At 43.8% G+C, this 27,927-nt stretch overlaps 1 protein-coding gene across 1 annotated transcript; it reads left to right on the forward strand.

Annotated features, from left to right (window-relative positions):
• Positions 1-6,501: 6,501 nt before the first annotated feature.
• Positions 6,502-27,113, forward strand: LOC115183716 (uncharacterized). The gene is made up of 13 exons (XM_029744788.1): positions 6,502-6,783; positions 7,157-7,218; positions 7,769-7,917; positions 8,112-8,240; positions 8,380-8,491; positions 8,611-8,677; positions 8,772-8,818; positions 16,855-17,036; positions 17,177-17,290; positions 19,424-19,710; positions 20,058-20,156; positions 26,410-26,488; positions 26,847-27,113. The coding sequence occupies exons 1-13, from the start codon at positions 6,776-6,778 to the stop codon at positions 26,856-26,858; spliced, it is 1,347 nt and encodes a 448-aa protein (XP_029600648.1). The 5' UTR covers positions 6,502-6,775; the 3' UTR covers positions 26,859-27,113.
• The last annotated feature ends 814 nt before the right edge of the window (positions 27,114-27,927 follow it).

Genomic DNA, 27,927 nt, shown 5'->3' on the forward strand with positions numbered 1-27,927 from the left:
CTTATCTATGGATTCAACATGACTGGAAATACAGATATGCATCGGTTGGTCAAAGATAACTTTAAAAAAGGTATGGGTGTGGATCAGAAAGCTAGTCAGTATCTGGTGTAACCATCATTTGCCTCACACATCTCCTTCGCCTAGAGTTGATCAGGCTGTTGATTGTGGCATGTGGAATTCTGTTGATGCAGAGCGTCCCAAACATGCTCACTGATTGACATATCTGGTGAGTGTGCATGCCATGGAATAATTGAGACATGTACAGCTTGTCACGCCCTGACCAGAGATAGACGGTTTATTTCTCTATTTTGTTAGGTCAGTGTGTGGGATGGGCATTCTATGTTTTGTATTTCTTTGTTTTTGGCCGAGTATGGTTCCTAATCAGAGGCAGCTGTCTATCGTTGTCTCTGATTAGGAATCATACTTAGGCAGACTTTTCCCACCTGTGTTTATGGGTAGTTGTTTTCTGTTTAGTTTTCTGTACCTGACAGAACAGTGAGCTTTCGTTTTCCCTTTGTTATTTAGGTTTGAGTGTTTGTTTCATTCAAATAAAAAATCATGAACACGTGCCACGCTGCATCTTGGTCCCCTGTCTACGACAGTCTTTACAGAACTACCCAACACTACTGGATCAAGCAGCGTGCCCGGGAGGAGATGGATTCCTGGTATCTGGAGGAGTTGCGAGAGAGGATAGACTGGACTTGGGGGCAAGCATTGGAGAGATACAGAAGCCTGCCAGGGAATCCCGAGAGGTAGCGCCAAAAAGTTTTTTTTGGGGGGGGGGCACACGGGTAGATTGGCGGAGTCAGGGTTGATACCTGAGCCAATTCCCCGTGCTTATCGTGGTGAGCATGTTCCTGCTCCTCGCACTCTCCCTCCAGTGCGCCTCCACAGCCCAGTATGTCTTGTGCCTGCTCCTCACACTCTCCCTCCAATGCGCCTCCACGGACCAGTATACCCTGTGCCAGCTCTGCACACCCGGTATCCAGTGCATCTCCCCAGTCCGGTGAAACCTGTTCCAGCTCCACGAAAGAAGCCTCCAGTGATGATCTATGGTCCGAAGCCTCCAGTGAATCCATGGCACGAAGCCTCCAGTGATGATCCATGGCCCGGAGCCTGTAGTGATGATCCATGGAACGAAGCCTCCAGTGATAGTCCATGGCCCGGAGCCTGTAGGGATAATCCATGGCAAGAAACCTGTAGGGATGATCCATGGCAAGAAACCTGTAGGGATGATCCATGGCCCGGAGCCTGTAGGGATAATCCATGGCAAGAAACCTGTAGGGATGATCCATGGCAAGAGACCTGTAGGGATGATCCATGGCCCGGAGCCTGTAGAGATGATCCACGGTACAAAGCCTCATGTGATAATCCATGGCCCGGAGCCTCCAGTGATGATCCATGGCACAAAGCCTCCAGTGATGATCCATGGCGCGGAACCTGTAGTGATGATCCAGGGCACGGAGCCTGCAGTGACGGTCCCCAGTCCGGAACCTACAGCGACGCTCCCCAGTCCGGAGCCTTCAACGACGCTCCCCAGTCCGGAGCCTTCAGCGACGCTCCCCAGTCCGGAGCCTGTAGGGATGATCCATGGCATGAAGCCTCCAGTGATAATCCATGGCCCGGAGCCTGTAGAGATGATCCATGGCACAAAGCCTCCAGTGACGATCCATGGCACGAAGCCTTCAACGACGCTCCCCAGTCCGGAGCCTGCAGCGGCGCTCTCTAGTCCGGAGCCTTCAGCGACGCTCTCCAGTCCGGAGCCTTCAGCGACGCTCCCCAGTCCGGAGCCTCCAGCGACGCTCCCCAGTCCGGAGCCTCCAGCGACGCTCCCCAGTCCGGAGCCTCCAGCGACGCTCCCCAGTCCGGAACCTCCTGAGACGGCCTGCAGCCCGGAACCTCCTGAGACGGCCTGCAGCCCGGAACCTCCTGAGACGGTTTGCAGCCCAGAGTCTTCAGCGGCGGTCTGCAGCCCAGAGTCTTCAGCGGCGGTCTGCAGCACAGAGACTTCAGCGGCAGCCTGCAGTCCAGAGTCTTCAGCGGCGTTCGGCAGTTCAGAGCCTCCGGCGATAATCCACGGTCTGGTTCCTCCGGCGACACAGAAACGGGGGGATCAGCGTGCGGAGTGGGGGCTACGCCCCGAACCAGAGCCGCCGCAAGAATAGATGCCCACCCGGACCCTCCCCTATAGGTTCAGGTTTGCGGCCGGGAGTCCGCACTTTTTTTGGGGGGGGGGTACTGTCATGCCCTGACCTGAGAGAGACAGTTTATTTCTCTATTTTGTTAGGTCAGGGTGTGGGGTGGGCATTCTATGTTTTGTATTTCTTTGTTTTGGGCCGAGTATGGTTCCTAATCAGAGGCAGCTGTCTATCGTTGTCTCTGATTAGGAATCATACTTAGGCAGACTTTTCCCACCTGTGTTTATGGGTAGTTGTTTTCTGTTTAGTTTTCTTTACCTTACAGAACTGTGCACTTTTGTTTTCCCTTTGTTATTTTGGTTTGAGTGTTTGTTTGATTCAAATAAAACATCATGTACACGTGCCACGCTGCATCTTGGTCCCCTCTCTACGACAGTCGTTACAAAGCCGAACTGCAGTCAGATCAAGATACCGGCGAGGTCAACGAGCACGCAGATGAGCTCCCCTGAGACGGTTTCTGACAGTTTGAGCACAAATTCTTTGGTTGTGCAAGCCCACAGTTTGATCAGCTGTCCGGGTGGCTGGTCTCAGATGATCCAGCAGGTGATTTTGATCTGTTTTGGTACACAACTCCATTCCTCTGCACCAGTGTTAAGGAAATAGCTTTTTCCAGCCAGGCTCCTATAGCGCAGCGGTCCGATATTGGCAACACTGGCTCTGGTGTGATGGCTATGAGAGTCTGTAATGAAATTAAAATGACCAGACAGGTAACTGAATGTCATGTACTACTTTAAAAACCATTAACAGTTTGATCTGCACCAACCAGAGATCAAATGGAAGCCAGTTAAGTTCCCTGAAAGGATTATGATCAGATTGTTCTGGGTTGTTGCTGATTTACTGTTTAGCCTGTTTTCCATTGTCTCTCTAAGCAGTGTGTTCCAGTTTGTGGAATTTAAACATGGTTGCCATGGTATTCAAACAATGGTGTATTCCAACTTATTTGGTTCCAGACAGTAATGAAGTGGAGGGTAAATACACTTAAAAACCATTTATCCACCTTTCATAATTTTATCTATGTGTTTCCCCACCTCTTGTAGAAAAATGAAGTTAAAGTAGAGGGAGCTTTACTTTAGTCATTGCATATGGCGATCAACCTTTCCCAACTACTTTAACTGGTTCCAGAGTAGCCTAAGAACCCATGTTGTTTTGGTTTCTAATTTTGTTGGTTTCTCAGTATCTTGGCAGAGAACACACTGTAGGCCTAACATGGCATTTATGATTGATGCTCTAGACCAGAACTCACTCTAGGACAGGTATTCTGTCTGATTCGCCTTTTCTTGGATACTAGCAAATAAAAAGTCTAATTCAATATGATTATTAATGATAATTCTAAGGACTGTTGTCAGAAAAGGCAACATACAAAACTCAACGCACATAGTCACTAACTGCTATCTCTGTGAATGCCTCTTATGTAAGTAGTGTCTCAGAGGGTTGGCTACTGTGGCAGTGAAAATGCTAAACTTAGATCTTTTTAAGAGGACTTCTATTTTGAAAACTCATCATGAATGATGTTGACTAAATGTGTTATGAAGATTGTTATGAATGATACTGCAGCTAGCCAATTAGGGAATGTGACTGAACAAAGTGTAAACAAACGGTCAGCAACCTCGACGCGCGAGTAGTTTTAAAACAGCCATTGGCGTGGTTTATGAATGTAAAATGCGGTCCTGGCAGTCCACTTTTCTAAGATAAATATGTTGCTCCTGCAATATGGGGAAGATGTTTTGACCAGGATGGGCGAGAAGCAAGCACTTTTAACTGTAGCAAATGGCGTAACCATTTCCACTGTCAGTCTGAGCAGTGTGTGCCAGTTCTTGTTATTCAAACATGGTTTCCGTTCTCCTCACCCATAAACCCCATCTATGTTTTTGTAAATATGTACAGTACAAGTCAAAAGTTTGGACACACCTCATTCAAGGCTTTTTCTTAATTTTTTACTGTTTTCTACATTGTAGAAGAATAGTGAAGGCATCAAAACTATGAAATAACTCATATGGCATCGTGTAGTAAAAAAAGTGTTAAACAAATCAAAATATATTTGTGATTTTGGATTCTTCAAAGTAGCCACCCTTTGTCTTGATGACAACTTTACACACTCTTGAGATTCTCTCAACCAGCTTCACCTGGAATGCTTTTCCAACAGTCTTGGGTTCCCACATATGCTGAGCTCTTGTTGGCTGCTTTTCCTTCACTCTGCGGTCCAACTCATCCCAAACCATCTCAATTGGGTTGAGGGTGGGTGATTGTGGAGGCCAGGTCATCTGATGCAGCACTCCATTACTCTCATTCTTGGTCAAATAGTCCTTACACAGCCTGGATGTGTGCTGGGTCATTGTCCTGTTGAAAACAAATCATAGTCCCACTAAGATCAAACCAGATGGTATGGTGTATTGCTGCAGAATGCTGTGGTAGCCATGCTGGTCAAGTGTATCTTAAATTGTAAATAAATCACTGACAGTGTCACAGCAAAGCACCACCACAGCACTTTCTCCATTCCATGCTTCACTGTGGGAACCACACATGCAGATATCCTTCATTAACCTACTCTGCGTCTCACAAAGACACAGCAGTTGGAACCAAAAATCTGAAATTTGGACTCATCAGAACAAAGGACAGGTTTCCACCGGTCTAATGGTTGCTTTGTAGCAATTCGATCATGAAGGCCTGATTCATGCAGTCTCCTCTTAACACTTGATGTGGAGATGTGTCTGTTACTTGAAATCTGTATCATTTATTTGGGATGCAATATCTGAGGCTGGTAACTCTAATGAACTTACCTTCTGCAGCAGAGGTAACACTGGGTCTTTCTTTCCTGTGGCATCCTCATGAGAGCCAGTTTCATCATAGTCTTTGATGGTTTTTGCGACTGCATTTGAAGAAACTTTCAAAGTTCTTGAAATGTTCCGTATTGACTGACATTCATGTCTTAAAGTAATGATGGACTGTTGTTTCTCTTTGAGCTGTTCTTGCCATAATATGGACTTGGTCTTTTACCAAGAAGGGCTATCTTCTGTATACCAATCCTACCTGTGACGATATGAGGTTGGACCCAGGAGCAGAGAAGAGACCAGACGAGGCATCAGTGGTTAAGGATAAACTAAAATACTTTATTGAGAAACGGTAACAGAAGGATCACAGTAACACTGGGAAAACAACAAACTATAGGGCTAGAAACTCACTCAGGAGACAAACACACACGGCAATCAAATCAAGCTACATGAACGGGAAACAGAAAACACACCTCTCTTAAAACCTGTTGGGGCTAGGGGGAAGTATTTGCACGGCCGGATAAAAAACGTACCCGATTTAAACTGGTTACTACTCTTGCCCAGAAACGAGAATATGCATATAATTACTAGATTTGGATAGAAAACACTCTAAAATGTCTAATATTCTAGTCTGTCAGAACAGGAGATGTGTTGTTAGAACTAGCAGGATGTTGATGTGATTCTAGTCTGTCAGAGCAGGAGATGTGTTGTTAGAACTAGCAGGATGTTGATGTGATTCTAGTCTGTCAGAGCAGGAGATGTGTTGTTAGAACTAGCAGGATGTTGATGTGATTCTAGTCTGTCAGAACAGGAGATGTGTTGTTAGAACTAGCAGGATGTTGATGTGATTCTAGTCTGTCAGAACAGGAGATGTGTTGTTAGAACTAGCAGGATGTTGATGTGATTCTAGTCTGTCAGAACAGGAGATGTGTTGTTAGAACTAGCAGGATGTTGATGTGATTCTAGTCTGTCAGAGCAGGAGATGTGTTGTTAGAACTAGCAGGATGTTGATGTGATTCTAGTCTGTCAGAACAGGAGATGTGTTGTTAGAACTAGCAGGATGTTGATGTGATTCTAGTCTGTCAGAGCAGGAGATGTGTTGTTAGAACTAGCAGGATGTTGATGTGATTCTAGTCTGTCAGAACAGGAGATGTGTTGTTAGAACTAGCAGGATGTTGATGTGATTCTAGTCTGTCAGAACAGGAGATGTGTTGTTAGAACTAGCAGGATGTTGATGTGATTCTAGTCTGTCAGAGCAGGAGATGTGTTGTTAGAACTAGCAGGATGTTGATGTGATTCTAGTCTGTCAGAACAGGAGATGTGTTGTTAGAACTAGCAGGATGTTGATGTGATTCTAGTCTGTCAGAACAGGAGATGTGTTGTTAGAACTAGCAGGATGTTGATGTGATTCTAGTCTGTCAGAAGAGATGTGTTGTTAGAACTAGCAGGTTGTTGATGTGATTCTAGTCTGTCAGAACAGGAGATGTGTTGTTAGAACTAGCAGGATGTTGATGTGATTCTCATCTGACTGATAATGAGAGTGGGCAGGGCTGAGGCTTTTAGGACACACCCACTAGTGTAGAGAGGACGGTACGGGCTGGTTGCTGTTCTGCAGTACCTTATCATTTCCTCATCTCTTCTCCTCACATCATCTCATTTCACTCCTCCTCCTCCTCAACAGTGACTAATCCAAGCCAGAAGCAGGTAGAAAAGAGCAGATGTTCTGAGCTATCCTACCAGGACCAAGCTACTACTACTACTGTCACTGTGTTACTAGCTAGCTCAGGTACTTTCAACATTCTCTGATCTATGTACAGGTAATGTACTACGTTACAGATGGAGCTGCTCTGTTATGTCATGTTAACTTATGTCACTTAAAAGTTGTGTTATGTTTTGTCATGTTATGTTATGCAATGTCATTTTAAATTAAGTTATGTTAAATGCATAATGTACGATTCTAGCGCAATGACTGGAAGTGTACAGGTACATTAGCAATGCTACCGTACCTGGAGACTTCCAGTCATTGTGCTAATGCTAGATAGCATTTGCTCATGAAACAACCACTACCTTCCTTCATAATGCACACAGAGACGTTAAAATGGTATTCATGATCCCTTTAACACTATTAAAGGTTATTAAATGTAAAGTTAAGTTATGTTATGTAATATAATATCATTGTTTCCTCTGTAGATCGGTTGGTAGGATGTCTCTGCTGCTTTGTTGGGCAGTGATGGCTCTGCACCTCGCAACAGGTAAATATAAAAGTTGAAACTTGAAATGAAACAGTGTGTGTGTAAATAGTTTAATTCAATGATAAAGAACACCTTCTGTGTTCTGTAATTTAAAAAACCATGTAACCTATATTTAACTAGGAAGGTCAGGTAACTCTTTATCCACAATATAGCAGGTGGTGTAAAGCCATAACACATACGTTTTTCCAGCATCAGACTTTGATTGATAACGTCAAAGGCCACACACAAGTCTAACAAAACAGCTCCCACAATCTTTTTATCATGATTTTCACTCAGCCAATCATCAACCATTTTTGTAAGCGCCGTGAATGTTGAATGTCCTTCTCTATAAGCGTGCTGAAAGTCTGTTGTCAATTTTTTAACTGTAAAATTGCATGGTATCTGGTCAAACACAACTTTAAATTCTAGAAAGTAATTGAGGTGCTACTTGATCTAGATTAGTTTTCACTTTTGGGATTATTCCATTAATTGCTTCAATGTACCAGGTAAACTAAGTCAACCACAGCTCTTGAACAGTACATACTGTCGGTGTGCGTTGTTGTTGTTCCAGGGGTGGATGCTGCCTCGGGGGTGGTGAACACTACAGAGGAGGAGGTGGAAGGGGTGGACTCCCAGTCACCATGCCCAGCCGGGTGGCATCAGAATGAGCATCGCTGCTTCTCCTTCTACCCCGTCTGGGCCACCTGGGCCACTGCAGAGGTAACACTTGTAACAGGGAGAGACAATTACTAATTACTACTACTATTTCACAACCATTGATACTTCAAGACTAGCAAGCACACATTTACTTCAGAAAATATCAATTTCTAGCCTGCATTGATCTTTGCTCCCTGAGGTACTGCCTGGGCTTTAGCTCAGCGGGCTAACACAGTGTTCTCTGGCTGTCCCTCTAGTTGTACTGCTCCCAGCACAGAGGGAACCTGATGTCGGTTCACAGCCCTGGTCAACAGATGTTTGTCCAGGATCTGGTCAGGAGACACACAGACCAGCCGGTCTGGATAGGAGGCTACGACGCAGCTCAGGTAAACTGGTCAGTCTGTCAATCAATCTGTCAAATGTCTACAGGTTACACAGGCAAAAGCTCAATGTACTTTCTGTTTAAAAAGAAAAAGCCGTGGAATCAATCAATCAATCAATCAATCAATGTTTTTCTGTGATAAGGAGGGGATGTGGCTGTGGAGTGACGGCTCAGCTGTTGACAGTTTTTACTGGGAGGAGGATGAGCCCAGTAACTCTGGACAGGGGGAGAACTGTATGGAGCTACACGTTGAGGGTACACACACACACACACACACACACACACACACACACACACACACACACACACACACACACACACACACACTCTGAGCACATTGAAATAACTGAAGTGTGATTTGTTGTTGACAACAGGTGGGCAGGGCTGGAATGACGTGTCCTGTGGAGAGCTGAGGTTCTATGTGTGTTCTATGGAGACAAGGTAGCAGGATAACACTGTCTTGTATCTAGACATGTTCTTACAGAGACCATATTAACACTAAATTACATTCATGTATTTTTTTCATTTTTTTTAGATCTGGTTTAGCAGGAATGCAAAGTAAGAAGAAAGCACACGAGAGAGGTAGGCTTGTCTTGGCCCATTGCCTAGGCTAGACAATATGTTTATTGTATTACAGGTACAGTTCCTTGTTGAATGGCACTCTGACATGTAGAAGATGACAGCTATCTGATGATTAATGACACTTGTGAACGCGTTGCCCTTTAATACTGTAAAACGTGTTGACCAGTCTGGAATTGTTTTTAAACTATTAAGCTTTTTGTCCTCCTAGAAAATCTCTTCCTCTTTAATGGGATATCTTCAACATTCTAAAGTTCCCTTTATTTAATCTTACATCTAGATGTGCCGCTAGCGGAACGCCTCGCCAATATCCAATGTTAGAGCGTGGCGTGAATTACAAACTCCTCAAAAAATACAAAAACTTCAATTTTTCAAATATATGACTATTTTACAGCATTTTAAAGACAAGACTCTCCTTTATCTTACCACACTGTCCGATTTCAAAAAGGCTTTACAGCGAAAGCAAAACATTAGATTATGTCAGCAGAGTACCCAGCCAGAAATAATCAGACACCCATTTTTCAAGCTAGCATATAATGTCACAAAAAACAAAACCACAGCTAAATGCAGCACTAACCTTTGATGATCTTCATCAGATGACACGCCTAGGACATTATGTTATACAATACATGCATGTTTTGTTCAATCAAGTTCATATTTATATCAAAAACCAGCTTTTTACATTAGCATGTGACGTTCAGAACTAGCATTCCCACCGAACACTTCCGGTGAATTTACTAAATTACTCACGATAAACGTTCACAAAAAACATAACAATTATTTTAAGAATTATAGATACAGAACTCCTGTATGCACTCGCTATGTCCGATTTTAAAATAGCTTTTCGGTGAAAGCACATTTTGCAATATTCTAAGTAGATAGCCCGGCATCACAGGGCTAGCCATTTAGACACCCACCAAGTTTAGCCCTCACCAAAGTCAGATTTACTATAAGAAAAATGTTATTACCTTTGCTGTTCTTCGTCAGAATGCACTCCCAGGACTTCTACTTCAATAACAAATGTTGGTTTGGTTCAAAATAATCCATAGTTATATCCAAATAGCGGCGTTTTGTTCGTGCGTTCAAGACACTATCCAAGGGTGACGAAGGGTTACGCGCCCGACGCGTTTCGTGACAAAAAAAATCGAAATATTCCATTACCGTACTTCGAAGCATGTCAACTGCTGTTTAAAATCAATTTTTATGCAATTTTTCTCGTAAAAAAGCGATAATATTCCGACCGGGAAACCGTTTTTTGTACAAAGAGAGAGAAAGTAAACATGGAGTCGACTCGTGCACGCGCTTCAGTCTCATAGTACTCTGACCGGCCACTATCCAAACGAGCTGTTTTTCAGCCAGGGCCTGCAAAGCAACCATTCAGCTTTTTGCCGCCTTCTGAGAGCCCATGGGAGCCGTAGGAAGTGTCACGTAACAGCAGAGATCCCCTGTTTTGGATAGAGATGATCAAGGCGGCCAAGAAATGGTCAGACAGGGTACTTCCTGTACAGAATCTTCTCAGGTTTTGGCCTGCCAAATGAGTTCTGTTATACTCACAGACACCATTCAAACAGTTTTAGAAACTTTGGAGTGTTTTCTATCCAAAGCTAATATATTAATTATATGCATATTCTAGTTTCTGGGCAGGAGTAATAATCAGATTAAATCGGGTACGTTTTTTATCCGGCCGTGAAAATACTGCCCCCTATCCATAACAGGTTATTAACATACATACTTCAGTTGACTTCCATCCGTCCTGGAGGAAAGAATCCTACTCAAACACATTAGACAATAAAATGTTTAATTAAGTGAAATCAACACCAAAAATAAACAATAAACAGTAAACAATAAGCACACCCACAACCCTTTTCCAGCAATCAAATCACTTCAACCTGTTGCATACATTTAGTAAAAACAATTAATGATCTGCCTTCTGTCTGTTCAGGGTTTGAAGTTCCAATGTATGCAGATGATACATTGATCAATGCATGCAATTAACAAACAACCTACACAAGAACCCACTACTGTAATGGTTCAGATGACAAAGTTGCTCAGAGACTCATGTTTGCATCTCAATAATAAAAGAAAATTTAAATTAAAAAAAACACAAAACACAGTCTGCATGTTTCTCACAAAGAAAACAACTGATGCCCCTGAGACAGATGTCTATGTATCAGGGGAAAAGTTCCACGTGATATCTGATTTTAAGTTCCACGGCGTCATACTTGATTCCAACCTCTCTTTTAAAAAGCAAATGAAAAAGGTAATTCAAATAACCAAATGCAACCTAGCTAATTTCCAAAACATATGAAATTGTTTTACTACAGAGGTACCAAAACTATACTTCAAGTGCTCAGAGCGAGTGACGTCACCGATTGAAACGCTATTAGCGCGCATCAGCGCGGTTACACTCACCCCCCTTACAAAGAGCGCATCCTCGCGTTAGCTTGCGACTGTACGTCCTACAGGAACGCGCACGCCGGCTAGGCACACGCACAACTGTGATTAATTTGCACTGTTCCTGTGAAATAAAATTAACTCAACCTGCAATTCACTTTACTGACCTGACATTGTTTCACGTAATGGAATTTTTTTTTAAGGTTAGAATACATTCACTTCTTGTTCAATCCACTGGTGTTATTTAACAATCAAACCAAGAATCAATAACCAGAAACTATCACAGAGTTTTTACGATTTGCAAGCGTCCCACCCAGGGAGGTTAATGTAGCTAACTTCCCACTGTTGAATTAACTGCCATTGAACTAGTTTAATGTAGCTAACTTCCCACTGTTTAATTAACTGCTATTGAACTTTTAGAATGTTCTAATTAAGACTGATTATGCATTATGCTAATTATAACACCTCTAACCCACTTACCTGTGGTAGCAGTTCTACAGGAAGAGAGGGACTGCAGATTCTTTCAAACAACAATTTTATAAGATTTGCAAAAATGAAGCAATCAACCATCACCAAGAATTGTTCAGAGTTGAAAACTTAAGAAACGTAGTCGGGTCTCTGCTTTTATAGAAGAATACATCATTCTTGTGTCCGTGGCAGTCAGCAGATAGTGTGTAAAAGGTAATTAGTTGTCTGTGTAGATTGAAGATAGCATGAGGTTGATAGTCCGAGGGCTCAACCGTCTAACTGCATTCAGAACAACAACAAAAAATGAAACAAAATATAATGTTATTGGTCACATACATGTGTTTAGCAGATGTTATTGTGGGTGTAGCGAAATGCTTGTGCTTCTTGTTCCGACAGTGCAGCAATATCTAACAAGTAATATCTAACATGTATCTACCACTACTAATATCTACCACTATCTACCAATATCTAACATTTATCTACCACTACTAATATCTACCAATATCTACCAATATCTAACAAGTAATATCTAACATTTATCTACCACTACTAATATCTACCAATATCTACCAATATCTAACATTTATCTACCACTACTAATATCTACCAATATCTTCCAATATCTAACATTTATCTACCACTACTAATATCTACCAATATCTACCAATATCTTCCAATATCTAACATTTATCTACCACTACTAATATCTACCAATATCTACCAATATCTAACAAGTAATATCTAACATTTATCTACCACTACCAATATCTACCAATATCTACCAATATCTAACATTTATCTACCACTACTAATATCTACCAATATCTACCAATATCTACCAATATCTAACATTTATCTACCACTACTAATATCTACCAATATCTAACAAGTAATATCTAACATGTATCTACCACTACTAATATCTACCAATATCTACCAATATCTAACAAGTAATATCTAACATGTATCTACCACTACTAATATCTACCAATATCTTCCAATATCTAACATTTATCTACCACTACTAATATCTACCAATATCTACCAATATCTAACAAGTAATATCTAACATTTATCTACCACTACCAATATCTACCAATATCTACCAATATCTACCAATATCTAACATTTATCTACCACTACTAATATCTACCAATATCTACCAAGTAATATCTAACATTTATCTACTACTACTAATATCTACCAATATCTACCAAGTAATATCTAACATTTATCTACCACTACTAATATCTACCAATATCTACCAAGTAATATCTAACATTTATCTACTACTACTAATATCTACCAATATCTACCAAGTAATATCTAACATTTATCTACCACTACTAATATCTACCAATATCTACCAAGTAATATCTAACATTTATCTACTACTACTAATATCTACCAATATCTACCAAGTAATATCTAACATTTATCTACTACTACTAATATCTGTCTCCTCGTACTACCCACTGAACGCTACTATCAACTATGTCTACAACAGTGACTCTACTAAACCAGCCAAATAAAATGTAACACTAACAAACTTCTAAACTACTTCCATTAGATGCACCATATCCCTGTGGCTCAGTGCCTCTCTGTGGATCAGTTGGTAGAGCATGGTGTTGGCAACGCCAGGGTTGTGGGTTCGATTCCCATGGGGGGCCAGTACAGGAAATAAAAAATAAAAAATGTATGCATTCACTACTGTAAGTCGCTCTGGATAAGAGCATCTGCTAAATGACTTAAATGTAAATGTAATCATATTTCCTCCCTAAATAATATCCTAAAACATTTCTGATTCCTTATGAGTGAAAGTGTAGTAGTCTGACTATAGTTGTTAGTGATGAAATATGTGACCTAACTGCCCCACACTCCAAAGTAATAAGATTTACATAGTAGTCCATCAAAGTAAACAGACCAGATATTGGCATATTTGTTATTATTTTTGACTATTTCACTACTTTGCTTAAATAAAGCATTTTAACATTTGTTCCACTGCCACAACAATACTTGTTGAGTTAAAGCAACCCCCACAGTCATTTCCATGAAGGAAAACCATCTAGTTACTTATTTTGTTACTCACATTGGTGCTATTTTCACAAGTATGTGTGGAATTTTCAGAACTCTTAGTACAAAACTCCAAACTGGTAACAGTTGCAATGCAGCCAGTCTTCTATTTAAAAACATTTTTACAGAGCATCCATTTTGTTTGGAGACATCTCTCACCACACAACCATTGATCCAAAATATATGTTTACAGTAAAATACAATGAGAACATTGATTTAATCACCAAAACATAATGACATCTTCTCAACTTAGAGAGTAAACATTATTTATAATAATGTCACATGGAGAAAATCAAACCTCTCTGAAATGAAAATGGATGGCCCTCCCTTCAGCAAAATATATTTTCCCTGAACGCTGAAATGAAAATGGATGGCCCTCCCTTCAGCAAAATATATTTTCCCTGAACGCTGAAATGAAAATGGATGGCCCTCCCTTCAGCAAAATATATTTTCCCTGAACGCTGAAATGAAAATGGATGGCCCTCCCTTCAGCAAAATATATTTTCCCTGAACGCTTGAAAATAAAAAAAACTGAGGCAAGCTATTTCACCCCCTGGAGTCGATTGACGCACCGGTCCATCAATTGAAGTTACATAACAACAAAAAATCACATCAAACACTCTGTTCATCAGCAAGCTGACCAGACTGTTGTAGATAGTGGCAGAGCCTGTTATTTAGAATGCAGGAATACAATTTACACACAGTGCTAATGGGACCAATCCCTCTATGGTTCAATGTGATTTTAGGGTCCTTTTTGGAGGATTTTTGGAACGGCTTGATTATGGATTTGTACTATACAGAAGGAATAATGCCTGTCTCAAAACAAGCCTGGAAGAGTTCAAATAGTATTTGGAATAGTCTTTGGGAAATTAAGACATATTTCACAATAATTGATGCAAAAAAGAAATGTATTGTTCCAACATAGGTGTACTGTAATCAGATGATACAAATTAAATTAATGAATGAAAGAAACAAGGTTTAGCAGGCGTTAGTTAGCATCAAGCCTGTCTGGAGCATTTGGCCATAGGTTCTCATCCACATCACAGTAAATGCACCTGGTGAAAAACATTTTTGGAATTGCAAATACAAGCCTGACATAGTTTTTATTATTTTCTACATTGTAGAATAATAGTGAAGACATCAAAACTATGAAGTAACACATATGGAATCATGAAGTAAAAGTATTAAGCAAATCCAAATATATTTTAGATTCTTTTAAGTAGCCACCCTTTGCATTGATGACAGCTTTGCAAACTCTTGGAATTCTCTTAACCAGCTTCACCTGGAATGCTTTTCCAACATTCTTGAAGGAGTTCCCACATGTGCTGAGCACTTGTTGTCTGCTTTTCCTTCAATCTGCGATCCAACTCATCCCAAATCATCTCAATTGGGTTGAGGTCAGGTGATTGTGGAGGCCAGGTCATCTGATGCAGCACTCTATCACTCTCCTGCTTGGTCAAATAGCCCTTACACAGCCTGGAGGTGTGTTGGGTCATTATTGTCCCACTAAGTTCACACCAGGGATGGAGCATCACTGCAGAATTATATGGTAGCCATGCTGGTTGAGTTTGCCTTGAATTCAAAATAAATCACTGACAGTGTCACCAGCAAAGCAACCCCACACCATCACACCTCTTCCTCCATGGTTCATGGTGGGAACCACACATGCGGAGATCATCCATTCACCTACTCTGCATCTCACAAAGACACGGCGGTTGGAATCAAAAATTTGGACTCATCAGAACAAACAATAGATTTCCACCGGTCTAATGTCCATTGCTCGTGTTTCTTGGCCCAAGCAAGTCTCTTCTTATTGGTGTCCTTTAGTAGTGGTTTCTTTGCAGCAATTCGACCATGGAGGCCTGATTCACTCAGTCTCCTCTGAACAGTTGATGTTGAGATGTGTCTGTTACTTGAGCTCTGTGAAACATTTATTTGGGCTGCAATTTCTGAGGCTGGTAACTCTAATGAACTTATCCTCTGCAGCAGAGGTAACTCTGGGTCTTCCTTTCCTGTGGCGGTCCTCATGAGAGCCAGTTTCATCATAGCGCTTGATGCTTTTTGCGACTGCACTTGAAGAAACTTTCAAAGTTCTTGAAATGTTCCACATTGACTGACCTTCATGTCTTAAAGTAATGACTGACTGTCGTTTTTCTTTGCTTATTTGAGCTGTTCTTTCCATAATACGGACTTGGTCTTTTACCAAATAGGGTTATCTTCTGTATACCACCCCTACCTTGTCACAACACAACTGATTGTCTCAAACGCATTAAGAAGGAAAGACATTCCACAAATTAACTTTTAACAAGGCACACCTGTTAATTAAAATGCATTCCAGGTGACTACCTCATGAAGCTGAATGCTAAGAGTGTGCAAAACTGTCATCAAGACAAAGGGTGGCTACTTTGAAGAATCTCAAATATAACATATATTTTGATTTGTTTAACACTTTTTTGGTTACTACATGATTTAATATGTGTTATTTCTTAGTTTTGATGTTTTCGTTATTATTATACAATGTGTAAAATAGTAAAAATAAAGAAAAACCCTGGAATGAGTAGGTGTGTCTAAACTTTTGACTGGTACTGTAGTTCTGGATTGATATCATTAAATGTATTTTATTGTATTAATGTATTGTGTCTTGTGTGGCTTAATTAGTATGAGCATGGCACTAGCAACACCAGAGTTGTGGGTTTTGATTCCCACTGGGGTCACACCAAAACTTTGGATAAAGCACCTGCTACATAAATGGCATATATTAGAGTGATAGTAAAATGTATTTTAACAAATGAGAAGAGAATCATATCTAAAGTAAAGTGAGGGTTGCATTGTGAAAAGCAATTACTTTATATGAACATGTATTACAATGTGAAACATGTATTTCTAGATGAAACACTGATTAAGTTTTGGTGAATAAGTGTCTGTATGATTTTGTGTGTTGTAATAGTCAATTGAAAATGTAGTTTTGAAAATGTAGTTTTGAAACAACTCTTTTTGATGATCTGTTTTGGGTTTTGTACTAATCATTGCTAAAATGTACCAAATAGTTGTGAACACTGCACCAAAGCAATAAAAATATATATCTTTCTCCCTCCCTCCCTCAGAGCTGGTTGAAGAGGTGAGTATTTATGACGTCCTGTGGGAGACCAGTGAGAGAGTAGCAGATGAGACCCTCAACTCCGCCTTCTTCAGAAGGATGTATTCCAGACGTCTGCCTGCCCGCTGCTATGCTGACTTCTGCCACCAGGAGGTGCTATACCTGGACAGAGTCATCATCATGCTGCAGGTGACAAGAAAATAAATGTAATAGAACGAATATCATACAGTTTTACTTACTATGACTGTGATACGTGGTTGTCATCCCTAGCTATCTGAAGATAAGTTGCTCTGTGTGTGTAAATGTGTGTATGCGTGTGTATGAGCCAGGTGCTGATCAGAACAGTCCAGGGTCCTCCAGACATCATGCAGTTTCTCCAGAGAACACATCAACGCTACCAGGAGTCTCTGAAGGAGGCCCAGAACCAAACTCCACCACACCTGGTAAGAAGCTGTTATAACAGTCACCCTTAATATATAATGTAAGATAATATATCTTAATATACAATTTAAAATAATATATCTAACTATACACTTTAAGATAATATATCTTAATATACAATTTAAGATAATATATCTTAATATACAATTTAAGATAATATATCTTAATATAAGTTGGCGGGTGTCTGAATATTCTGAGTACATAGCTCAGCCATCACAGCTAGCTAATCAGACACCCGCCAACTTCGGGGTCACCTAAACTCAGAATTGTTATTAGAAATATTGTATTTCCTTTGCTGATCTTCCTCAGAATGCACTCCCAGGACTGCTACTTCCACAACAAATGTTGTTTTTGTTCGAAATTATCCATAGTTATGTCCAAATACCTCAGTTTTGTTCGTGCGTTCAGGTCACTATGCAAAGGTAACGCGCGAGCGCATTTCGAGACCAAAAAATACAAAATGTTCCATCACCGTACTTAGAAGCATGTCAAACGCTGTTTAAAATCAATTTTTATGGTATTTTTCTCGTAAAATAGCGATAATATTCCAACCGGACAATAGTGTATTCAATCAAAGAGGAAACGAAAAAACAGCGTGCTCACGTGAACGCGCATATCTAATCTCTTTGTCACCAGGCAGACCACTGAGAAACTGAGCTACTATACTCTATCCAGAGGCAGGAGACGGCTCAATCCACGTTCTGAAGGCTTTAAACAGCCAATGGAAGCCTTAGGAAGTGCAACGTGACTCATAAGTATTTGTAGTTTCTCTAGGGATTCAAAAGTAGAACTACAGTTCTCAGACAGGCCACTTCCTGCATGGAATCTTCTCAGGTTTTGGCCTGCCATATGAGTTCTGTTATACTCACAGACACCATTCAAACAGTTTTAGAAACTTTAGAGTGTTTTCTAACCAAATCTACTAATTATATGCATATTCTCATTTCTGGGTAAGAGTAGTAACCAGTTTAAATTGGGTACGTTTTTTATCCGGCCGTGAAGATACTGCCCCCTAGCCCCAACAGGTTAACACTTTTTTGGTTACTACATGATTCCATATGTGTTATTTCATAGTTTTGATGTCTTCACTATTATTCTACAATGTAGAAAATAGTACAAATAAAGAAAAACCCTTGATTGAGTAGATGTGTCAACTTTTTACTGGCACTGTATGTATAGACATATATTATTTATATATATATATATATTCATACATACATACATACATACATACATACAGTTGAAGTCGGAGGTTTACATACACCTTAGCTAAATACATTTAAACTCAGTTTTTCACAATTCCTGACATTTAATCCTAATGAAAATGCCCTGTCTTAGGTCAGTTAGGATCACCACTTTATTTTAAGAATGTGAAATGTCAGAATAATTGTAAAGAGAATGATTTATTTCAGCTTTTATATCTCCTCTGAACAGTTGATGTTCAGATCTGTCTGTTATTTGAACTCTGAAGAATTTATTTGGGCTGCAATCTGAGGCTGGTAACTCTAATAAAGTTATCCTCTGCAGCAAAGATATATCTGGGTCTGTAAATAGCTCCAAACTGATCTGGTACTGGTACTCCCTGTATATAGATCCATTCTTGTTTATTGTATTTTATTCCTCCTTTTACTTTCATTTCACAGTGCTCTTAAGCATTTCACGGTAAAGTCAACACCAGTTGATTTCAGAGCCTGTAAAAACTAAAATGTAAATTAGATTTTGCTTCTCCTTTTACTCCTCCTCTTCCTCCTCCTCATTCTCCTCCTCTTCCTCTTCCTCCATATCCTCCTCCTCCTCTTCCTCCTCCTCTTCCTCCATATCCTCCTCCTCTTCCTCCTCCTCTTCCTCCATCTCCTCCTCCTCGTCCTCCTCCTCTTCCTCCATCTCCTCCTCATCTACCTCCATCTCCTCCTCCTCGTCCTCCTCCATATCCTCCTCCTCTTCCTCCTCCTCTTCCTCCATATCCTCCTCCTCCTCTTCCTCCTCCTCTTCCTCCATCTCCTCCTCCTCGTCCTCCTCCTCTTCCTCCTCCTCTTCCTCCACCGTGCGTCAGTACCTTCAGACCTTCCATCACCATATACTAAACTCCCTGTCTCTCTTCCTCCTCCATCTCCTCCTCCTCCTCCTGCCTACAGAACCTGTCCTCCATCCAGCCCTCTGCAGCCGTGCGTCAGTACCTCCAGAGCTTCCATGACATTGTGAATGAGGAGCCCATCTACTGGCTGGTGTCTCTGCTGCCCAGAGCCCTGCTCAGACCTTACCTGGCAAAGAACCTGCCCCTGGGAGAGAGGACCAGACCAGGCCCCAGGCCCTGCCTCTACCCCGGGCTAAACCTCTTCCCCTGCCCCTGCTACCAGTGGGGGGAAGAAGACATGAAGTCAGACCAGAGGATCCAGAAGGACGAGTCAGGGACATATTACAGGTATATTGAGGATATTATAATGTATTACAACTGATACAATATAATGTATGCTGATTAATATTGATGATATGAGGTATGCTGATTGATATTGATGATATGAGGTATGCTGATTGACATTGATGATATGAGGTATGCTGATTGATATTGATGATATGAGGTATGCTGATTGATATTGATTCATATTGATGATATGAGGTATGCTGATTGATATTGATGATATTGTAGGTATCTTGAGGTTTATAGCCTATGGAAGTTTATAGTGTCTCAAGTCCACGTTGTTGTGTTTAATCTTGTCAAGTGTGGTGATATTGTGGAGTGACTCTTTTCTAACCTGTTTCTCTCTCCAGGCCTCTACTGGAGAAGTACCAGGATGTGATAGATGTCTATAAGGCTGTCAACATCTTCAGAGTCCAGATGATCAACGAGAAGGCTCTCTTCACCTCCAGGTGCGGTTAGCCTATCCAAGTCTACAGTTAGCATGATCCTGCTAACTAGGTTTACAGTTAGCCAGATCCTGCTATCTAATTCTACAGTTAGCCTGGTCCTGCTATCTAATTCTACAGTTAGCCTGGTCCTGCTATCTAATTCTACAGTTAGCCTGGTCCTGCTATCTAATTCTACAGTTAGCCTGGTCCTGCTAACTAATTCTACAGTTAGCCTGGTCCTGCTAACTAAGTTTACAGTTAGCCTGGCCCTGCTAACTAAGTTTACAGTTAGCTTGGTCCTGCTAAACAAGTCTTGCCAGGTCTCCCTCTCAAAACAGGCTCTCAACCCTACGGATCTCTTTAGCCTGGGCACCAATCTGTTTTGTGATAACATTCTACTCCTTGTCAACATCATTTGGTATATGACATGGAGTACAAGAAGTGTAATCCCAACTAGCGCATTTGGTTTATTGAAAGTTGTGGGAACATGCATGTTTGGTTTACCATTGGTTCTAGGAAGGAAGTCATAACTTTACTGACTGGTAAAACGGAGCGTTTTTTAAACATTCTGAAAACGGAAGTGAAAACTTAGCCTGTTCTGGGAACATTAAGTTTAAGGTTGCAGGGAGGTTTCTGAGAACGTCTTACTATGCTTCCAGGGACGTTTCTGAGAACGTCTAACTATGGCTCCAGGGACGTTCTGAGAACGTCTTACTATGGTTCCATGGAGGTTCTGAGAACGTCTTACTATGGTTCCAGGGAGGTTCTGAGAACGTCTTACTATGGTTCCCTGAAAGTTTTCCTGGGAGGTTTTTTTATCGCTCACAGACAGAATTATAGGTTATTTTAACATTTTTTTAACTTCCTTAAAACCTTCACTGAATGTTTCAATAATACTTTTAATAACAGTGTTAGCTTTTTTTGGCTTAACTTTTTTAAAGTCCAAGCACAAATAGGACAAGGGACACAACTTTATGAGCTAGCTAGGATGTTAGCACATAACAGGTCTGGATTTCAGGCTCTCAGTGAAACACTACAGTAGAACATGTGTATCACATTAACCAGGTGATCTCTGTATTAATGTTAAATATCTCTGTGATGTTTATCTCTGTATTACTAGCTGGCAGCATAATATAACTGAGGTCATATATAATGTTGTCTCCGGATGGAGCGTCCTAATACTTTTAAATATCAAATCAATTCTATAAATCAATGAATATCTGTCACGAGTCCTACCGACGGTGGCGCCCCCTCCTGCTCGGGTGGCGCTCGGCGGTCGTCGTCACCGGCCTATTAGCTGCCACCGATTCCCTTTTTGTTTTTCCCTTTTTTTATGTTTTCTCACCTGCCCTGAGTTAGTCATTAGGAGGGCTATTTAGTTCAGCTGGCCCGCTTCCTATTGTGCGGGATTGTCTTTCTGTGTGTCGACTGCAGTTTGTTCGACTGTGCTTGTTTGTTGTATTTTTCCCTGTTGTTGGGAGCCCTTTAATTTTGTACGTTGTGGTTGATTAAAATTACCACACCGTGTTCGCTGCTTCCTGCGCTTCTTTCCGCCACACCACAGACAAGCCGTTACAGAATCCCGCACCTCTAAGAGCATGGAATCAGCGGGAGCAGCGGGCATTTCACTACCCTCGATAGAGGAACGTGTCCTACAAAATACATTGGTCCTGCATCGCATCGGATCCGCCATGGACCAGGTGATGGAGAGGATGGACCGATAGGAGAGGAGTGGTATCCTCTCTCCACCTACACCCCCCCGATACAACCATCTCCTCCTCCTACGACGTCTGGCTCTGGCGCGCTTCGCCTGGCACTCCCGAGGGAGTACGATGGGACGGCGGCTGGGTGCAAGGTTTTTCTTCTCCAGTTAGAGTTGTACCTGGCCACCGTCAGGCCTGCTCCTACAGGTGAGGAGAGCGTGAGTGCCCTCGTTTCCTGCCTGACGGGCCGAGCTCTGGAGTGGGCTAATGCGGTCTGGAACGCTCCGGACTCGGCGAGGGACCACTACCCAGAGTTCACCCGCCGCTTTCGGGCTGTTTTCGACCACCCCCCCGAAGGTAGAGCGGCGGGTGAACGGCTGTTCCACCTCAGGCAGGAGACGAAGAGCGCTCAAGACTTCGCGCTGGAGTTTAGGACCTTGGCTGCTGGAGCGGGGTGGAATGACAGGGCCCTCATAGACCACTACAGGTGTAGTCTCCGGGCGGACGTCCGCAGGGAGCTGGCCTGTAGGGACACCAATCTGTCCCTGGACGAACTGATTGATATGTCCATACGGTTGGACAATTTGCTGGCTGCCCGCGGGCGTTCGGAGAGGGTCCTGCCCGTTCCACCCCCGGGCACCCCCGCCCCTACCCCTATGGAGGTGGGGGGGGCCGTGTCAAGGGGCACCGGAGGATGTGGCTTCTCCTGCACCAGCTGTGGTCGGAGAGGACACACGGCCGACCGGTGCTGGAGGAGCCAGTCTGGGAGTCGAGAAGGCAGGCAGAACACTTCTCGGTCACCTCAGGTGAGTCAGCACCAGACTCGCCCAGAACCCCCTGTTGGTCATGTGTTTTTGCCTGTTTCATTTTCTAACTTTTTTCCCTCTTCCCAGCATAGGGCGCTAGTCGATTCGGGCGCAGCTGGGAACTTTATGGACCGTGGACTTGCCATTAAGCTGGGCATTCCACGGGTGCCGATAGATTCCCCCTTCCCCGTGCACTCCTTAGATAGCCGACCATTAGGGTCAGGGCTAGTCAGGGAGTCTACGGTGCCGCTGGACATGGTAACGCTGGGGAGTCATAAGGAAAGCATTAACTTTTTCCTTATTGATTCACCTGCGTTTCCGGTGGTGCTGGGGGTCCCCTGGCTGGCTGGTCACAATCCCCTCATTTCATGGAAACAGGGGGTTCTCCAGGGGTGGTCGGAGGAGTGTTCAGGGAGATGTCTAGGAGTTTCCATAGGTGCCACGTCGGTGGAGAGTCCAGACCAGGTGTCCACCGTGCGCATTCCCCCTGAATACGCCGATTTGGCGATCGCTTTTTGTAAAAAGAGAGCGACTAAATTACCACCTCATCGACAAGGGGATTGTGCGATAGATCTCCAGGTTAACGCTGCGCTTCCCAGGAGTCACGTGTACCCCTTGTCACAAGAGGAGACGGTGGCTATGGAAACATACGTCACGGAATCCTTGGGACAGGGGTACATTCGGCCCTCCATCTCACCCGCTTCCTCGAGTTTCTTTTTTGTGAAGAAAAAGGAGGGAGGTCTGCGTCCGTGCATTGATTATAGAGGTCTAAACGCGATCACGGTGGGGTTTAGTTACCCACTACCTCTTATCGCTACGGCGGTGGAATCATTTCACGGAGCACAGCTCTTCACAAAATTGGATCTCAGGAGCGCGTATAACCTGGTGCGTATCAAGAAGGGAGATGAGTGGAAAACCGCCTTTAGTACCACATCAGGCCATTATGAGTACCTCGTCATGCCGTATGGGTTGAAAAATGCTCCAGCCGTCTTTCAATCCTTTGTTGACGAGATTCTCAGGGACCTGCACGGGCAGGGCGTGATTGTTTATATCGATGACATTCTGATATATTCCGCCACCCGCTCCGCGCATGTGTCCCTGGTGCGCAAGGTGCTTGGTAGACTGCTGGAGCATGACCTATACGTTAAGGCTGAGAAGTGTGAGTTTTTCAAACGAGCCGTCTCCTTTCTGGGTTATCGCATTTCCACCACGGGGGTGGTGATGGAGTGTGACCGCGTTAAGGCCGTGCGTAATTGGCCGACTCCAACCACGGTGAAGGAAGTGCAGCGGTTCTTGGGCTTTGCCAACTACTACCGGAGGTTTATCCGGGGTTTTGGCCAGGTAGCGGCTCCCATTACCTCACTGCTGAAGGGGGGGCCGGCGCGTTTGAGATGGTCGACGGAGGCGGACAGAGCCTTCAAGAAGTTGAAGACACTGTTCACCGACGCGCCCGTGTTGGCGCACCCGGACCCGTCTTTAGCGTTCGTGGTAGAGGTGGACGCATCCGAGGCTGGGGTGGGTGCCGTGCTATCACAGCGCTCGGGTGCGCCACCGAAACTTCGCCCCTGTGCTTTCTTCTCAGGGAAGCTCAGTTCGGCGGAGCGTAATTACGATGTGGGGGACAGGGAGTTGCTAGCGGTAGTCAAAGCCTTGAGGGTGTGGCGACACTGGCTTGAGGGGGCTAAGCACCCCTTTCTCATCTGGACCGACCACCGAAACCTGGAGTACATCCGGGCAGCGAGGAGACTGAATCCACGTCAGGCAAGGTGGGCCATGTTCTTCGCCCGGTTTAGGTTTACCATCTCATATAGACCGGGTTCCCTTAATACTAAAGCCGACGCGCTGTCCCGTCTGTATGACACGGATGACCGACCCATCGATCCAACTCCCATCATTCCAGCGTCAAGGCTGGTGGCACCAGTGGTGTGGGAGGTGGACGCGGACATGGAGCGGGCACTGGCGTTGGAACCTGCGCCGACGCAGGTGCCCGAGGGGCGCATGTATGTGCCGCTCGATGTTCGCGATCGGTTGATTTGGTGGGCGCACACGCTACCTGCGGCGGGTCATCCTGGTGTAGAGAGGACAGTGCGGAGTCTAAGGGGGAAGTATTGGTGGCCCACCTTGGCTAAGGACGTGAGGTCATATGTCTCTTCCTGTTCGGTGTGTGCCCAGAGTAAGGCTCCTAGGCATTTACCAAGAGGGAAGTTACAGCCCCTCCCCGTTCCGCAACGACCATGGTCGCACCTGTCTATCGACATCCTGACAGATCTTCCCTCCTCTCAGGGGAACACTGCGATCCTGGTGGTTGTGGATCGGTTTTCTAAGTCCTGCCGTCTCCTCCCCTTGCCTGGTCTCCCTACGGCCCTGCAGACTGCGGAGGCCCTATTTACCCACGTCTTCCGGCACTACGGGGTGCCGGAGGATATTGTCTCTGATCGGGGTTCCCAGTTCACATCCAGGGTCTGGAAGGCGTTTATGGAGCGGCTGGGGGTCTCGGTCAGTTTAACCTCCGGTTATCACCCCGAGAGCAATGGGCAGGCGGAGAGGGTGAACCAGGAGGTGGGCAGGTTCCTGAGGTCGTATTGCCGGGACCGGCCAGGGGAGTGGGCGAGGTATATTCCCTGGGCAGAGTTAGCCCAGAACTCACTTCGCCACTCCTCTACTAACATGTCACCCTTCCAGTGTGTGTTAGGGTACCAGCCGGTCCTGGCCCCATGGCACCAGAGCCAGACCGAGGCTCCTGCGGTGGAGGACTGGGTTCAGCACTCCAAGGAGACCTGGAGAGCAGTACAGGACTCACTGAAGGAGGCCAGTGCCAGGCAGAAAAGGAGTGCTGACCGCCACCGCAGTGAGGCGCCGGTGTTCGCACCGGGTGACAGGGTCTGGCTCTCGACCCGGAACCTGTCCCTCCGCGTGCCCTGCCGGAAGCTGGGGCCGCAGTGTGTGGGGCCCTTCAAAGTCCTGAGGAGGATAAACGAGGTGTGTTATCGGTTGCAACTCCCTTCCTATTACCGTATTAACCCCTCGTTTCATGTGTCTCTCCTCAGGCCGGTGGTAGCTGGTCCCCTACAAGAAGATGAGGTGCCGGAGGTCCCTCCACCCCCCCTGGACATCGGGGGGTCCCCGGCGTACAGCGTAAGGGCCATTCTGGACTCGAGACGCCGGGCGGGGGGCCTGCAGTACCTCGTGGACTGGGAGGGGTACGGTCCGGAGGAGAGGTGCTGGGTGCCGACGGAGGACGTCTTGGACCCATCCATGTTGAAGGAGTTCCACCGCCTCCGTCCGGATCGCCCTGCGCCTCGTCCTCCGGGTCGGCCTCGAGGCCGGTGTCGGCGCGCTGCAGGAGCCGCGCGTCAGGGGGGGGTACTGTCACGAGTCCTACCGACGGTGGCGCCCCCTCCTGCTCGGGTGGCGCTCGGCGGTCGTCGTCACCGGCCTATTAGCTGCCACCGATTCCCTTTTTGTTTTTCCCTTTTTTTATGTTTTCTCACCTGCCCTGAGTTAGTCATTAGGAGGGCTATTTAGTTCAGCTGGCCCGCTCCCTATTGTGCGGGATTGTCTTTCTGTGTGTCGACTGCAGTTTGTTCGACTGTGCTTGTTTGTTGTATTTTTCCCTGTTGTTGGGAGCCCTTTAATTTTGTACGTTGTGGTTGATTAAAATTACCACACCGTGTTCGCTGCTTCCTGCGCTTCTTTCCGCCACACCACAGACAAGCCGTTACAATATCTGATGTAATCTAATCTGTCTGTGTAATATTATCCTAGTTGGTTTCCCACTGGTGACGAGGAGGAAGTGGAGGACCAACCCAACCTGTGGTCTGTGGAGTCTGGACCTGGCGTTAGCGTGAGTGACGAATTTACTTAGGAAATATTTATCTTGTATTGAAATCAGTCGAGGATTGTGTACGACTGATAATGTGACTGTTTTTCTTTTCAACATTGACTTCTATTTTCTAACACACTGCTCCCCCTCCCAAAACAGTTAATCTTTGCAAAACTCCCAATTTAGACCAGCCCACTTTGCTTAAAGATGGACCGGCCCATCTGGCCCCAAACTGTCTTATGGCCAGTCAGTATTTGGTTCATAGTGACTCTATCGAGATAGCTATGTCAGGAGAGCCTTTCAGATAAGATGTGTTATCATTCATTGGTCTTGTTTGTCCTGTTCCTTAAATCTGTTTGTTTCTGTCTCTCTTCTCTAGGTGAAGCTGTAGCAGTGCAGCTGTAGAATACAGGGAGCTGTGTGTGTATGGCTGTGTGTGTTGGCTTTCACACTGGGCAGGACTGTTCCTCTTGTCAGACATATTCCAATATGTCACTTTTATGTTTGAAACTTCTCCCCAACAACTACTGTTTAAACTATTAATGCAAAAACAGAATAAATGTACACATCTAATAATTGTCAACAAAGGAGTTACAATAAAATAAAAACTATTTAGGTAATAAAATCATAGAATGAAACTGTAAAACTGTATTTTCTTATGGGTATTGCAATATGAATATTACACAGCCAATCACATTGCTGTGCTCTTCCACAATCAGAAGAATTGCTCTGGCTAGCCAATAAACAGATGGTACTGCTTCCAAGAATTGACCAATCAGAAAAAGCTAAGGTTGCCCGACTGGCACTTGGCCAGTATTTGAATTCTCCATTGTATAAACTATTGTATTTTTTCTGTGTTCATGTTTTATATTCATGTTGGATCCACTGATTTCAAACAATTAGAGTATAGTTGTCATTATCACGCCTAATTTCTGTGTCTTTAATTATTTCCTGCATTTACAAGCAAAACAACTTGGCTAACATTATGGTTTCTATGTAAACCTGTTCTTAAATGAATAGATCAAACCCTTTCTCTTTGGGAAGTACCAAACGTAACTCCTGTTAACACTTTCACCCTTCTGGGTATAACGTGTGAAGTTCCAATCCTGACGAGTGGAATGAGAAAAATAGAGGGTTTTAAATCAGAATTTATGGTCTGGATGACAATGACAGATTTACATGGCGAGGAGCGAGGATAGTTAGAAACCTGATGTTTTCTCCTGTCAGATTTACATGGTGATGATAGTTAGAAACCTGATGTTTTCTCCTGTCAGATTTACATGGTGAGGAGCGAGGATAGTTAGAAACCTGATGTTTTCTCCTGTCAGATTTACATGGTGAGGATAGTTAGAAACCTGATGTTTTCTCCTGTCAGATTTACATGGTGAGGATAGTTAGAAACCTGATGTTTTCTCCTGTCAGATTTACATGGTGAGGAGCGAGGATAGTTAGAAACCTGA

This window comes from Salmo trutta, unplaced genomic scaffold (genome assembly GCF_901001165.1).
Source record: "Salmo trutta unplaced genomic scaffold, fSalTru1.1, whole genome shotgun sequence".
Classification (NCBI taxonomy): Eukaryota; Metazoa; Chordata; class Actinopteri; order Salmoniformes; family Salmonidae; genus Salmo; species Salmo trutta.

Coding starts and splice junctions, on each gene's coding strand:
- LOC115183716 (XM_029744788.1), top strand. Junction 7,219..7,768: donor GGCTCTGCACCTCGCAACAG/GTAAATATAAAA, acceptor TTGTTGTTCCAG/GGGTGGATGCTGCCTCGGGG. Junction 17,291..19,423: donor ACCAAACTCCACCACACCTG/GTAAGAAGCTGT, acceptor TCCTGCCTACAG/AACCTGTCCTCCATCCAGCC.